Genomic DNA, 14,132 nt, shown 5'->3' with positions numbered 1-14,132 from the left:
TAATCCGTTTGCTATGAAACGTAAGCTATCCGAAGTAGACAAAAACGATTTTAATGGGCTCGGAAAAACTAAAAATGGTCAAAAAAATAGATAACGTTTCATCCACTACCTATTTAGAATAAGAGATTTGTTTTATATATAATAACGAAATAAATTTACACTATAGTCTGATTTTTAAATTAACTATTTATGGTACTGGATGGAGCATTCGGCCGGCGTTGTGCCGAAATATTTACTGAGACATATGAAAACAACCTTTGATGGACCAAGAATATAAACAATGCTCACATGTATGAATATGTACATTTGTGTGTGTGTGTTTGTTTTGACAGATATTTCCCTTATCTTCCCTTCTCGACTAATGCCTAGACGAATCAGCTGTGAACCTTATGATTTTTTGTTTTGCAATTTAGAGGAAGGTTAGAGACTTTAGAGACTGGATATATAATAATGGTGGGAATCTTGCAAAACGCTTCCAAAATACAGATGAATTGTTTGAAACTCTTACAAAGGGCAAGTGGAATAGGAAGTGTAACTCTATCATCCGCGATACAAAGACATACATATTCTAATCAACCTTCGTATCAGAAGATTTTTGATAGAAATGCGAAGCGGCTGCAGAAGGAACGAGCAGCATTGAGGTAACGCTATTAGTCGACGATTGTTGCTGTGTGTTGTTAACGACAATCATTTTTTGTCCAGTCCTGATGTTGAACTCTATGACTACCTCAAGGAAGAAATTGGATACCGACTGGCTGATAGAGTTTTCGATATCAAACGGGAATTCCAAGCAGCGGCGGATTTGGGTTGCAATCGAGGCTTTCTCTCCCGACATATTTGGCGGAGAGTGTGAAACATTTGACACTTTGTGATATCAGTCCCACTATGCTTTCGCAGGCAACAGGGACACCAGGATTGCAAATTGCGAAAAGAGAAATCGACGAAGAGCAGTGGGATGTAAGGTCTTATATCGCTCCGTTAAACACTAATGAGAATTGCTTAGCAGTTTGCAGAGAACTCCTTAGACTTGGTACTTTCTTCATTGAGTCTGCACTGGGTTAATGATTTGCCAGGATGTTTCGGTAGAGTTATTCGAAGCCTAAAAGAGGATGGCGTGTTTATTGCTTCAATGTTCGGTGGAGACACCTGTACGAGCTGAGGTCATCCCTGCAACTGGCAGAACTCGAGAGGAAGGGTGGAATAGCGCCACATATCTCGCCATTCACACAGGTGACGTTTCCATGAAACCGTTTTCTTGAATTATTGACATTTCTTAGATTCGAGACATTGGATCGCTTCTCAATCGTGCCGGTTTACAATGCTTACCATTGACACAGATGAAATCGTCATTGGCTATCCTACAATGTTTGAGCTAATGCACGACCTCAAAGGTATGGCCGAAAACAATGCAGCCTTCAACAGACCCGTTCACTTAAACAGGGACACAATGCTGGCAGCCAGTGCTATATATAAGGAAATGTATGGCAATGATAAGGGCGTGCCAGCCACATTTCAAATCATATATTTTGTTGGTTGGAAACCAGGGCCCAACCAACCAACCCCTTGCCACGAGGATCGGGAGAGGTGTCATTAAAGGACTTAGGCACCCTAATAGAGAATAGTGCCAAAAGCAAGAAAAGTGAAAACAAATGAACGATAGTTTATTTCAATAGTTGTCTTTATTGTAGCTTTCTCGTTTAAATATATATTTTCCCTTTTACTTCGAAGTTATACAGTTTTTACGATATTTATATATATACCTAAATTCATTGGACGCAACAGGATAAATGTATAATAATTTGCTGTGTTATTCCTTCCTCTGTCCACAAACTTAACAAATAGTCGTTCGTAGTGGTGGGAAGTTCGGAGTTCGGTGTGAAATATATATATATATAAATATGGGTTTTTACATTGTAAATACATACGTTTATGTTCGTTCGTGTTACGTTGAAGAGCGACGTCTGAGGCGTATTTACTCTCAAAATTTCAGAAAAATGGAAATTGCCTTCAGGTCATTTTGAAATATATATTGAAAGGATATTTTGTCTTACGGATATAGAACGAATGCATTGCCATAAATGTAATTCTATAAACAATTCAAACTTAGTTTAAGGTCATTTAGGTGCTACTCTGCGGGGAGTTTCTTGTGTTGCGTATAAAAGTTTATAAAGATTAGAAAATACTCAAGCTAAGAATACAAACAATTTTAACAATTTTCTTTTGAAATGAAACGAATGTTTTAAATTTTAAAGGCAACCTTAAATTACTAAGTTACATATACCTACGCCCATGTATGTACACATATATACACGAATACTTGGATTTCTTTTGGGTGCAGCTCCGAATGAACATAACCTATTAATGTTTTGCCAATTTTTTTTTTTCAAAAATTGGAGGATGTCAGTTTAGCTTTGGGAATGGGAACTTTCACTGGACTACTATTAAAAAATATATCTCAAAAGGTTTAGTTATTGCCAATAAAGGTAGGATGTCGATGTGTGTAGTTCATTTGGGTCTGCGAAAAAGGAAAACAATTTAAGCTTCATATATTCAACCAATCGCAAAGGTGGATAAATGAGAGGTGGGCGTTGGAGTTTGCACCGGTGATGATTTTGTTGATGGTGACGACGTCGCTACTAAGGTGTTCGAAGTTGGTGTTGTGGGTGTGGCAGCCTCAATCATTAAATCAACGTCATGTTTGGGAGTCGTCTGAGAGTTGTGCAAAGAATCCACTGAGGACGTCTCCGTTGAAGTGGCAGCTAACCGAACACCCGCTTTTTTCGCATTTTCCACTGGAGCAGGGGACGAAAAACACTGTTTCACTGGATTGTGAATTGGCGGCGTTGGGGGTAGACGTCAGGTGCCCATAAGGATCTCACGCTGTGGTGTGTTTTGCAATGCATTTGCCGTCTTCAGATGGATGCTAAAACACAGAGACTTGTATTTGTGCCGGTTACTTCTTCTACAGAACTTACTTGTTGTCCTCCAGCGAGAAGGTTTCCGACGAACCATGAGAGGCCATTGAGGTACCTGCAAGCGAACTTCTTATTGAATGATTATCCTCGGGCACAGTTAATGTTACTATATATTTATTTATATTTGTTTGTTTGTTTATTCATTTTTCGTGGATCGATAAGAGTAGTATAGGTTTAGTTCATTTCGATAAGCGAGATCATCCAATTGGGTTCGAATTTGGGTTTAAATTTGGTTTAGCATAAAAATAGAAGAGCCAATATTATTGAATGGTAAAGTCCAATTATTCAATGGCAGTTAATATTGCATTTGCTTGGTAGTGGGTGTTAGTGTTCACAAGTGACGCATCGATCGAGAGTCTGTGTGATCAAGTGTTAGCCTGCTACTAGCAGAATCGTAAAGGTCAAACGCTTTTTGTGTGTTGTTGTAGTAGTAGTAGTTGTTGTTGTTTTGTGATATTTGTTTAAGAGGAACAAACAAGAAAAACATGCAATACTTTTAAATCCTAATATTTTGCAGAAACAAGTAATTCTTCAAAGTTATTAATGTTGGCATGTTATTAAAAAGAGTGCCTAGCCAGCAAACTATGCTTTTTTTTTCTCAAAAACAAAAATAAATCAGGTCTCTGTGTTGGTAAAAAAATTTATTAAATAAATATGAAAAATAATAACTTTTTAATTCATAACTATACACAAAAGTAAGCATATAAAGAAGAAGTAGGAGATAACATTATGCGAAATCGTTTCACTAATAATAGGCAGAACAGGGGTTACATAATATATGGATGGTATAGGAATGTGGGTTAATAATAAATAACATAATTCTGGTATATAAATCAAAATACACTACTTCAACACAATTTCAATGGCAGCAATACAGTCTTGAGATACATAATTTCTGAGAAAATGAAATTTAAAAAAAATAAACGCATGCAAAAGTAGTGTATTTAGTAGTAGAACACTTTACTTCATAAAGATTATTTACTATTTGTAAATGTCAATGGAATACAGATAGATAATTTAGATACATTGTGGCTAATAAGAAAATATGTATTCTTAATAAAAATGCTGCTGAGAGGAAATGCAAGTAAAGGATAAGTTTTTCTTTTTCTTTTAAATTGACACGTTCGTTCAACGATGAAGAAGCTAGATTGGGATTATACAATTTAATTTCTACAAATAATCTTGGCTAAAAATCAACTTTAATATATGTATAGATATATGTATATATAGGTATAATAGTATTTTTATTTTTAAAGGCGAGTATTTTCTACGCTCAGTTCGTCATCTTCATCACCCTGATCGTCATCAACGTGTACTTTTAGTAGTTTTGGTCGTAATTTGTAATAAGAATATTAATATCATTGTGATCGGTTAGTTCGTTGACATTCTCAGTTGTACTGTTGCAAACAATTGAATGATGATCGCCATTCGGCGTTCGGTAGCTATTTTGAGCAGTTATTGTGCTCTTTACATTTTCCATTGCTGTGTCGATTGCATCCGAATTATTTGTTGTAATCGTCGTTCCAGTTGTTGTCGATGTAGTGGATGATGAGTTTATATTGTAATTGCTGATTTGCATTGTGGTCGACGTCGTTGTCTTAGATGGTGGAGGTGGTGTTGTTGTAACAAAAAATCCATTACTATATAATGAATTACTGCTAATAGCTGGTGAAGTGGCTAAACTAGTGATACTTTGATACGTTTTCATGGAATATGCATCACCTATAAAAGAGCATGTGTGGTTTGGGGACAGACACCGAAACATTAAAAGAGGACGTCAGAAAAAGAAGAAGAAAAAAAAACAGAACAGAACAAAATAGAATTGTTATACAATTAAAAAAAGTCATATGCGGCTAGTTCCTAACCTAAAACCTGCCAAGGATATGGTAAGGCAATGCAATGAATATGAAGTTATTTTTATCTACAGCAAGTGAAGGGAGTTAGGGTGTTTGCTTATTATTAATACCTATGTACATCGCATGTGTGCACCGTTGAATTATAAGTATATCTTTCGCCTTGTACTCTCTCCACACATCATTATTTGTATAAAAAAAAACACGAGTTGTATTAAGGAGCCGACACCATTTATGTAATGACTAGTTTTGCAACTATTACAGCGTTTACATGTTTTAACATTTTTTTTCTAAAATATCCCCTTTAAGTGCCATGGAGCTTCTGCGGAAACTTGCGGTATTATTAGTCTTGTAACAAATCTAATATAAATTATTAAATATGTGTTTATATTGTTCCATCCTAATGTTGTATGGTCCCAACTGTTTTCATATAAATGACGAGGTTTATGTTTATTATCTTATCTTTTTATCTAACTTAAGATCTGATGCTAGCAAAAGTGGTACTAATTAACAAACAAAAATTTATTTATCTTGAGAAAATAAAAAAAAAATCCACACCAAAATACATGAGATTTTATGTTTATGTTCATGCTGTATACGAAGTACCACCGAGTGAGATTTAAGGGTTATACACGCATTTTTTAGAATATGTGGAAAGAATTTAATACTTAAAAAAGAATGCATAATTTGACAAATACTATAGACGATATGAAAATGGATGCTTATATGTATGTTTCTATATTACCAGATATATTGGATTTGAGATTATCTACTTTGTATATACAAACAAATAATAATAGGTGCGAAATGTGTGAGTTTTTGTTAGTATAGGATTATGTTATCAAGTAGGAAGAAAGCGTTGTCCTTATTTACAAGCTGAATAGATCAATTGTCAAGCTTGTGACGATAACTTACCCGTGGCACACTCTGATGTTTCATATGATACTGTAGATTGTACTTCCATGGCATTTTGCTCCTGCCTATTGAATAAGGAAGATTAATTTATAAATATTAAATATATTTTTAAATGCAATAAGCCACCTACCTCAAAATAACATCGTTGATAACCTGCTTTTCTGTGTCCGTATATTCTGAACGACGTCGACCAATTTTCTTTTCAATATCAGCCTCGACAAATTGACCCAAAGGTTTTGTAGGGAATTCTGTGACTTTTGCTGGTGGAGGAACATCCAGTTTATGCTCTTTCAATTTCTTCATCACTCGTTCTAAGGCCTCTATGGCAAAGTCATCGTTGTAACCGAAATTCTTGTGTAGCTTGACTTGTAAATATTCCAATATCGAATCCATATCTTTTAGACGCAAAAGTTCATTTTTGTGCAGGTATAGTATTGTAATAGCCATTGCTGTTATAACACGGTCGCCTTCCAAAAGAAAAATGTCCCAGACACGTAAGCTTAAGCTAAATGGTATCTGAAATAAAACAGATTGCCATTGAAAATGGTTTCGGTTGCAAGGGGGACAATGGATCACTTACCCGTTCCACGAATACGACAAAGAACCATTTGATTGAATAAAGTATTGCGTCGACATTGTGTTTCATGAAGTGTTTGTGCAATTTTGGCATTATTTTCAACATTATACGGTCATGATGTTCCAAGAAACGCGTCAGCTTGGGAAACCCCTCAATAAATAGACCGTGCATGGCATACTTCTCGTTTACAATGAGGGCATTTAGAGCCCAAAATGCTTCTTCTTCTTGCATATACAATAACAGTACACCGGCAACACATGCCATACCCTGACAGTAGCCTAGTTCAGGATTATATATGCTATATGCATTTAGAACATTAAACAGTGAAACTTGTTTGACACTGTATCGTTCGCGAAAGGCTAAGTTATCACGGAACTGGCGATTGACGTCTGAATCGATTTGTCTGACTTCTGTGGAGTATTTGCGAGATAATTCCAGCATCTTGGCATAAACGCCAGTATTTGCAGACATTGTTTCCTCAACATTCAATAATTTTTTCCATGCTGGCCAGCGCATACGGTCTGGAATACCTTTAAACACTCGCTTACGCAGTTTTTCGTGGTGCGGATTCCATTTGTCTATCATCTTGACCCACTTCTTATCCCGTTCCAATTCAATTTTGGTCTTTTGCACTTCGTGGGCATCGCGTATGTCTGGGAGGCGGGAGTCATGCATAAAACCATACCTATTTTATAAAATTTTATTTTATTAAATAACTAATCTAAATTAGGAGTACAAGTCAATATCTGTTTCCTATATGCCTGCAATTTTAAAAATGTGGAGTATAAAATAGAACAAAGACTCCGCGAGGATGTAATTTGAGTCTAATTTTATCCATTTTTAGATGTATCAGACCACCAAGACCTGACCCCAATGCTTGTTTTTTCTTCGGAAATATAGGGTTTTATCCCTCTATGGATATCAGTTCCTGAATTGCTGCCTATGTATATGTACAATACGCTTAATCACCTACAACATAGCAATTCCAAACTAGATAGGTACTTACTTATCAGTTATGTGATATATTTCATAAGTGGGATTTTCCCACGGATCCACTTGATTGCTGGGATCCAAGCCCAAACTGTATCAAACTGGATTACATGTCAGTATCTGTTTCCTATATGCCTGCAATTTTAAAAATGTGGAGTATAAAATAGAACAAAGACTCCGCGAGGATATAATTTGAGTCTAATTTTATCCATTTTTAGATGTGTCAGACCACCAAGACCTGACCCCAATGCTTGTTTTTTCTTCAGAAATATAGGTTTTTATCCCTCTATTGATGGCAGTTCCTGAATTGCTGCCTATGTATATGTACAATACGCTTAATCACCTACAACATAGCAATTCCAAACTAGATAGGTACTTACTTATCAGTTATGTGATATATTTCATAAGTGGGATTTTCCCACGGATCCACTTGATTGCTGGGATCCAAGCCCAAACTGTATCGATTGAATATCAATTCGCGCTCTTCGGCAGCACGTTTCAATAAAGCCTGCTGTTCCTCGTCGATGGTCATCATGATGTATACGGGAAGGCCACAAATGCGTTCCTTACTTGAAGCAGACAATGTCTCAATTGCAATTGTTCTTATTTTCGCCAAACCAATATTAGATATACTATTTGTACAAGGGACACTGATACTTTAACGTTTTCATGTATTTGAACTCTCACATTTTCCTTGGCTTCTTCCAATATTTTGCAAACATTTTTTCTTGTTCCCAGCACAGCACAGTGAAGTGAGTTAAGTTACCACACGATCATACAAACACACAACACAAATGATTACTGTGAGTCTCCTTTTCTCCTTACGACGAAGAAAATGACGTGATTTTTCAATTGATTTTCTCTCGAACGCCCTTTAATTCAGTTGAAGTAAAGTTTATTATATTTTTTGCTTCTGATAAAGCCTAATTTACTTGTGCTATTTTATTTATCTTAGCATCACTTCACTTCCTGTCTTTACAACTCGTCGAACACCAAAACAATTTGCATTTTTGCTGTAATTTCTTTTCTCCTAGGTTGTTGTTGACGTCGCTTCGCTGGTATTTTAATGCTAGATTACCAGTTTTCACATTCGTTTTAAGAACAGACAAATGGACCGTTTCGTTTATAGATGGAATGATTTGGTTGAACGAGTTAAATCCTTATCGCCAAATAGTTTTAATTTTTTTGAGAATACAAATGAAAATAAAGGGTATTCATTCTTCTTCTTGCGAGACTAAGAAGGGCTACAACAATCGTTTTTAGACTCGCTGAGCGATTAGTATACACCGTTGCGTGCATTTCGTAGTCACTTCAGAGTTGGGTTTTTTCGTACCTCTGTAGCCAGCATATTATACTTGTCATGCTGACTAAAGTGTCAAAATAGAAAAAAGTTTTCATAAAGGAAAAAAGTTTTGCCTAAAATAACTGTCTTAATATTAACTAAATAATAGATTAATAATTCATTACTTACTAGAAATGTTTTGAAGTTTTTTACGTTCGATAGCCCTGGAATCTGTCGTATTAATTGTACGGGTGAAAGTCGAAAAGAAAACCCCAGACTCCACTTGGATAGGTTCTTGTTCCAATTAATCTATCAATCAACCAGGAGGCAGTATTTCAATAGCTCTCACGGATACGGTTGAAAAACAAATATGTTTGGCTTTGACGGCGAGTATCGTCGTAAACCTCAGCAGAGCCTTGGCGGTGTGTCGAACAGCACCGATCGGGAAACTATAATTCGCAAAGCTGCGGAGGAACGTCTGAAACGCAATCAGTTACGCCGCGAGACAAACGGAGCCATTGTACTGCAGTCATATTCACGTTCATTTATCCATCGTCAGAGGAGGAAAACGATACGAACGCGAGGAGTTCGACGGATTTCTAAAGACCCATCGGACCCAGCTGCAGCAAGATGAGAATCTTGAGTTTTTATTGCGACGTTTGGTATTCTTTTACAACACGAGAGAAGCCAAAGACTGCGAACGCTTGGTAAGTAGGAACAGAAATTGCATCATGTGCCACGATGACTAATTGACCCTGATTTTAGATTGAAGTATGCCAACACATACTGAAGAGTCCCGCCCGAATATTGCAAAACTCGACCACAGACAAAATGTGGCTGCATCGCCTAAAGAAGCTTTTGGATCTGTGCATAGTTCAGCTGACGACCGACTCACAGTCTTCCCAAGCTATACCCTTGAGAATGTTGGAGACATTCACTGCCGAAACGTCAATAGAACGTTACGTCGAAAATGAAGATCTGATAAAAACCTATTTAGAGTTGGTTTTCAAATATCTCATTGGAAGGGAGTACTACAAACGATTACGTACCGTTTTGGAAATTAAGTGTCCTCCACTGGACGGAGAGGTACTTCATCCTCCAAATCAGTTTTCTGAGGCTATTTTTCAATTAATGTTGAGGCCTCTACTACTGGCCAAGAACTCGGAAGCTGAGTTCTCCTACACCGTGTGTTTGTCGTTCAGCAGACACATATTGTCGCTGCCTTCCACCGATTGCATACGCAATTTTCTTGTACCCTGTTTTGCTGATTGTGCCGAATTTCCGTTTGAGTTCATCGTAAGAACACTGCAGAGGTATACCAAATCGGAGGTCCCTGAGAAAATGGATGTCGATGCCAGAAGTATGCCCACATTCACTGGTGCCTCGAGTACAACGACAAATGTCAGTGACAATGTCAAGTCTAAAAATGCAGAAACAATAGATCCGAAAACCATATTCAGCACATTTTTGTTACACTCACTGCTTGTGTTGGACCGTAAACAATTGGGTATGCACTATCAGGTCGAATAACATTCTTGCTCCAATACTTAGTATTCGTTCTTTCAGATACTCTACACACCAAAAAGTTGCTAAGCAGCTACATCAAAATTATTTCAGAGGTATCGACGAAAATACTGCAGTTGCCAAAGTCCTCACTGAAACATTCGGCACATCATCATAGCCATCATGGAAACGAAAGCGAAGACAGCTCTTCCGACGACGAGAGTGATGCCGAAGATAGTTATCAGGGAAGGGAGGCTGCCGATGGCGAATTTGGGCCACAAGTAGTTGCCATAACCGACAAAGAAAAGGAATATCTTCTGGAATGCATTGTTATGCTTAACGAGGGACGGCGAGTTCAGGTAATTGTGGATAACATAGAGGAATACTTGCACGACGAAGACGTTTTGTATGGGCTGTGTGAAATTTGCCACAACTTGATGATCTTCAATAAAATGGCCATGTTCGATTACAAGTAAGTCCGCTAGATGTTTGCGAGGGACTACTAATACCGAAACATGTCTTCCTTAGGTTATTGTATACCCTTTCTTTTACGCCGAATTTTATAAGAGCTGTGTGGTTTACACTGGTGTCACAATCAAAACAGCAGGGATTTAATGCGCCTTTGACACTTATATCCAAGGGAGTTGTGCGTATGTATACATTTATGGCTATTGATTGTCCCAATTATTGCACTATTTACCGTTTTCAGCAAAACATTCTGGCAGTGAAACCTTTGTCCCACTACTGGCAACATTCTGTACATTGTTCGGACGTTTACTACCCACACTGCACGACAATGAATTCTGTGATGAAAAACTACTAATAGATAAGAGTCCCCAGGCCACAACTCATGTCCGTCTAATGCCGTTTTCCCTATCCGAAATTGTGCAACTTTCAAAAACACTCAAAGAAATATCCTTGGGCCTGGTCGAATTGGCATTCCCAGAGACGCGTTCAAATCTAAACCAGCACTATCGTTTTGTTTTGGGTCGTTCAGATTCGGACGACACTAAAATGAGACAAAAACAAATTTGGGCGAATCTACTGAAAGTGGTTGTATTTGTGTTGAACCAAATACATACCAGAGATCTTAGATTGGGCTTCTGTCCGGATTCGCATTGGACTGTGACACGTTTAGATTTGCCACTGGATAGACCGACGGATTTACCATTAACCCGAGGCAGCCGTACCCGGGGCATTCGCCCTTTTCAGCCGATTCGAGATTTCACCAGAGAGGATTTCGAAAACGGTCCACCGATGTCAACGAAGCAAATACGCTCAATAACGATTTTGAGAGAAATACCCTTTGTGGTGGCTTTCAGTAAACGGGTGGGCATTCTTCAGGGACTTGTAGCAGCCGATAAAATGCGAGTGCAGGGCAACTTGCAGGCTTTCCTGCAAGGACCCTCAATAATGTTGACTGTCCGAAGGAGTCATTTATACGAAGATGCCTATGACAAACTAAGGCCGGAAAACGGTATGTGTTTTAAAAGAGTACTTATTTAAATGGTACAACATTTAAACGAAATATCTTTCTTACATCCAGAACCTGATTTACGTCTGAAATTCCGAGTACAATTTGTCTCGTCATTGGGCTTGGATGAGGCGGGCATAGATGGCGGTGGGGTATTCCGTGAATTTCTCTCAGAGTTAATAAAAACAGCTTTCGATCCAAATAGAGGCTTTTTCATGTAAGTTTTTTTTTTATTTGTATGATAGGAATATTCATATATTTCGATTCTTTGCCATTTTTAGGGTCACAACAGACAATAAACTTTATCCGAATCCCACAGTCAGCGACTTGGTGCCGGACTTTGAAAAACACTACTATTTCATAGGTAGAATATTAGGTAAAGCTATTTACGAAAATCTTCTTGTTGAACTTCCTCTGGCGGAGTTTTTCCTAACAAAACTGGCTGGAAAATATGCTGACGTCGACATACATCAGCTGGCGTCGTTGGACCCTGAGCTCTATAAGAATCTTCTATACCTTAAGGATTACGAAGGCGATGTTAGCGAGTTAAACTTGGACTTTACAGTAGCAAGCAGTTCGTTTGGTCAGACACAAGTTATTGAGTTGAAGCCCCAGGGACAAAGTATACCAGTAACTAACTCCAACCGCTTGGAATACCTTCATCTAATGGCAGACTACAAGCTGAATAAGCAAATACGCCAACACTGTATAGCATTCCGCAAAGGCCTGTCGAATGTTGTTTGTGTTGAATGGCTGTATATGTTCAGTAACAAGGAACTGCAAATACTAATATCGGGCGCAGAGATACCCATCGATCTAGAAGATCTCAAGAGGCATTGTAAATATGGGGGCGAATATAATCCCGAGCACCCATCAATAATAGCGTTTTGGGCCGCCTTGGAAGGTTTCGATGATCTGCAAAGGCGGCAATTGTTGAAATTTGTAACAAGTTGCTCACGCCCGCCGTTGTTAGGATTTAAGGTATTATGTCTGTGGAAACTGTAAAGAAACCTAACGATTTAATATATATTTTTTTACTTCAGGATTTGGATCCGCCATTCTTTATTCAGAACGCCGGCGACATGGAACGCCTACCGACGGCAAGCACATGTACTAACCTATTGAAATTACCCCCCTTTAAAACTGTCGAACAAATGCGCGAGAAGTTATTGTACGCCATACAATCTGGAGTTGGGTTCGAACTTAGCTAAATATTAAGAACTATGTCGGTTTTGTGATCAAATAACAAATCAATTAAACTGTGTATGCTGTAGAATTTTAATATGAAGTCAGAAAATAGGTTTTGTGTTGGTTTTTTTATTGTAAATGAGAAAGCAAGACAAAGATCTACAAACTTTGAATATGAATACCGTGATCATATCAATTGAACACTTTCCATAAAACTACTCGTTTAATTGGTATAATGTACAAAATTAAAATATCGATAAGAATAAATTGTTCTTTCTATTATTAAGAAGAAAAAATATACATATGAAGTGTTATGAAAGTTACATGCGGATTTGAGACAATACACTTTGGCATGATGGCGCCAAGGATACCGCAAATGATGTGAAATAACCAACGATGTTCAATGTAAAATGGAAATAGTATCGCAGTAAGTTAAGTTTATTAAATTTTCAAAGACACATTTATTAGCTGCCACATGAGACTAAACAGCCATATTAGTTTGAATTTTTTGGGATCTCCCTCGATTCGATTCAGTTCTCTTTGAATATTTTCAATATCAGCACATCCACTGTTCTTCCGCAATGAAAATGTTATTCAAAGTTATCTCTACTTGGTACGCAAATAATAATAGTTCGTCTATCATACCTAACATCTGTCTGTAAACCTTTTTCATTGCCCTACAAAAGTTCGCCTTGTCCCTGGAGTACTGTTTAATCGATTTAGTTAAGTTTTTAGTGTATTTCTTTTCATTCGTTCTCACGTTGCTGCGCCTTTCGGTGCACAGTGCTTTAATGGGGATTTATGTATGTGTGTGCCTCTGTAGGACAACCAGGCATAAAATTACACATAAATTAAGTTTCAAACAATATCAAGTGGCATCAAGAGAGAAATCTCATAAATTCTAACTTCCATGGGTTCTGGGCAAATGCCATCAGGTCACAAAGTTACAACTTACCTACAATTGTATTTAGATTTTGAATTTCATGCCTGCATATTGTATGTATAGAAGTGTGTGTGGTGGCTTTTATGCCCGAAATATGAGGAAAGCAAATACGTTTGGCTAAGTGCGAGGAGAAAACTTAGTATGTTACTTCTGATGCCACTTAAAATCACTCACTGCCTTTTTTAAATCCCCAGTAGTTGAACAAAAGGAAATAAAGTTTCTTTAAGCAATTCTGAGAATCTGCTACAACGCAAGGTGATAGCTGTCTGATGGTAGCCATGCATATGACACAGATTTCATATCAACACAATATCTGAAATGAATGTATTTTGGAATTGGGATAAACACACTGTTACTATGGAAATGTCTGTAGAGTCTACTTATTTTTTTTTAATATTTTTTGTCTTAAATCTGGTATTATAAATCCAAGAC

The 14,132-nt window shown here is 37.4% G+C and overlaps 2 protein-coding genes and 1 pseudogene across 6 annotated transcripts; 2 read left to right on the top strand and 1 right to left on the bottom strand.

Moving 5' to 3' along the window:
• Window positions 1–357: 357 nt before the first annotated feature.
• Window positions 358–1,727, top strand: LOC131802874 (arginine-hydroxylase NDUFAF5, mitochondrial-like; annotated as a pseudogene).
• Window positions 1,728–2,430: 703 nt separating this feature from the next.
• LOC131800336 (USP6 N-terminal-like protein) lies at window positions 2,431–8,615 on the bottom strand. Of its 5 annotated transcripts, none has more exons than XM_059123477.1 (6): window positions 7,691–8,608; window positions 6,324–7,005; window positions 5,874–6,259; window positions 5,744–5,808; window positions 2,976–3,030; window positions 2,431–2,923 (listed from the first exon to the last, which is right to left on the bottom strand). In XM_059123477.1, the coding sequence occupies exons 1-6, from the start codon at window positions 7,843–7,845 to the stop codon at window positions 2,857–2,859; spliced, it is 1,410 nt and encodes a 469-aa protein (XP_058979460.1). In that variant the 5' UTR covers window positions 7,846–8,608; the 3' UTR covers window positions 2,431–2,856. The 5 variants fall into 5 exon arrangements, with proteins under 5 accessions (XP_058979460.1, XP_058979459.1, XP_058979461.1 ...); XM_059123476.1 differs by having other exon boundaries at window positions 2,976–3,081; window positions 7,691–8,605; XM_059123478.1 differs by lacking the exons at window positions 2,431–2,923; window positions 2,976–3,030 and adding an exon at window positions 3,174–3,383 and having other exon boundaries at window positions 7,691–8,615.
• Window positions 8,616–8,821: 206 nt separating this feature from the next.
• LOC131802819 (ubiquitin-protein ligase E3C-like) lies at window positions 8,822–13,057 on the top strand. The gene is given in 9 exon segments (XM_059123473.1): window positions 8,822–9,157; window positions 9,159–9,299; window positions 9,358–10,099; window positions 10,159–10,567; window positions 10,624–10,745; window positions 10,805–11,572; window positions 11,642–11,786; window positions 11,851–12,550; window positions 12,613–13,057. Coding segments are annotated over 9 exon segments (3,390 nt in total). The 5' UTR covers window positions 8,822–8,962; the 3' UTR covers window positions 12,781–13,057.
• The last annotated feature ends 1,075 nt before the right edge of the window (window positions 13,058–14,132 follow it).

The sequence above is a fragment of the Musca domestica genome, unplaced genomic scaffold (assembly GCF_030504385.1).
Source record: "Musca domestica strain aabys unplaced genomic scaffold, Musca_domestica.polishedcontigs.V.1.1 25, whole genome shotgun sequence".
Taxonomy (NCBI): Eukaryota; Metazoa; Arthropoda; class Insecta; order Diptera; family Muscidae; genus Musca; species Musca domestica.
This window is presented reverse-complemented; position numbering and strand designations above follow the sequence as displayed.

Coding starts and splice junctions, on each gene's coding strand:
- LOC131800336 (XM_059123474.1), bottom strand. CDS start 7,845: ATGATGACCATCGACGAGGAACAGCAGGCTTTATTGAAACGTGCTGCC. Junction 7,006..7,690: donor ATATATCACATAACTGATAA/GTAAGTACCTAT, acceptor TTTATAAAATAG/GTATGGTTTTATGCATGACT. Junction 5,809..5,873: donor ATCAACGATGTTATTTTGAG/GTAGGTGGCTTA, acceptor CTTATTCAATAG/GCAGGAGCAAAATGCCATGG.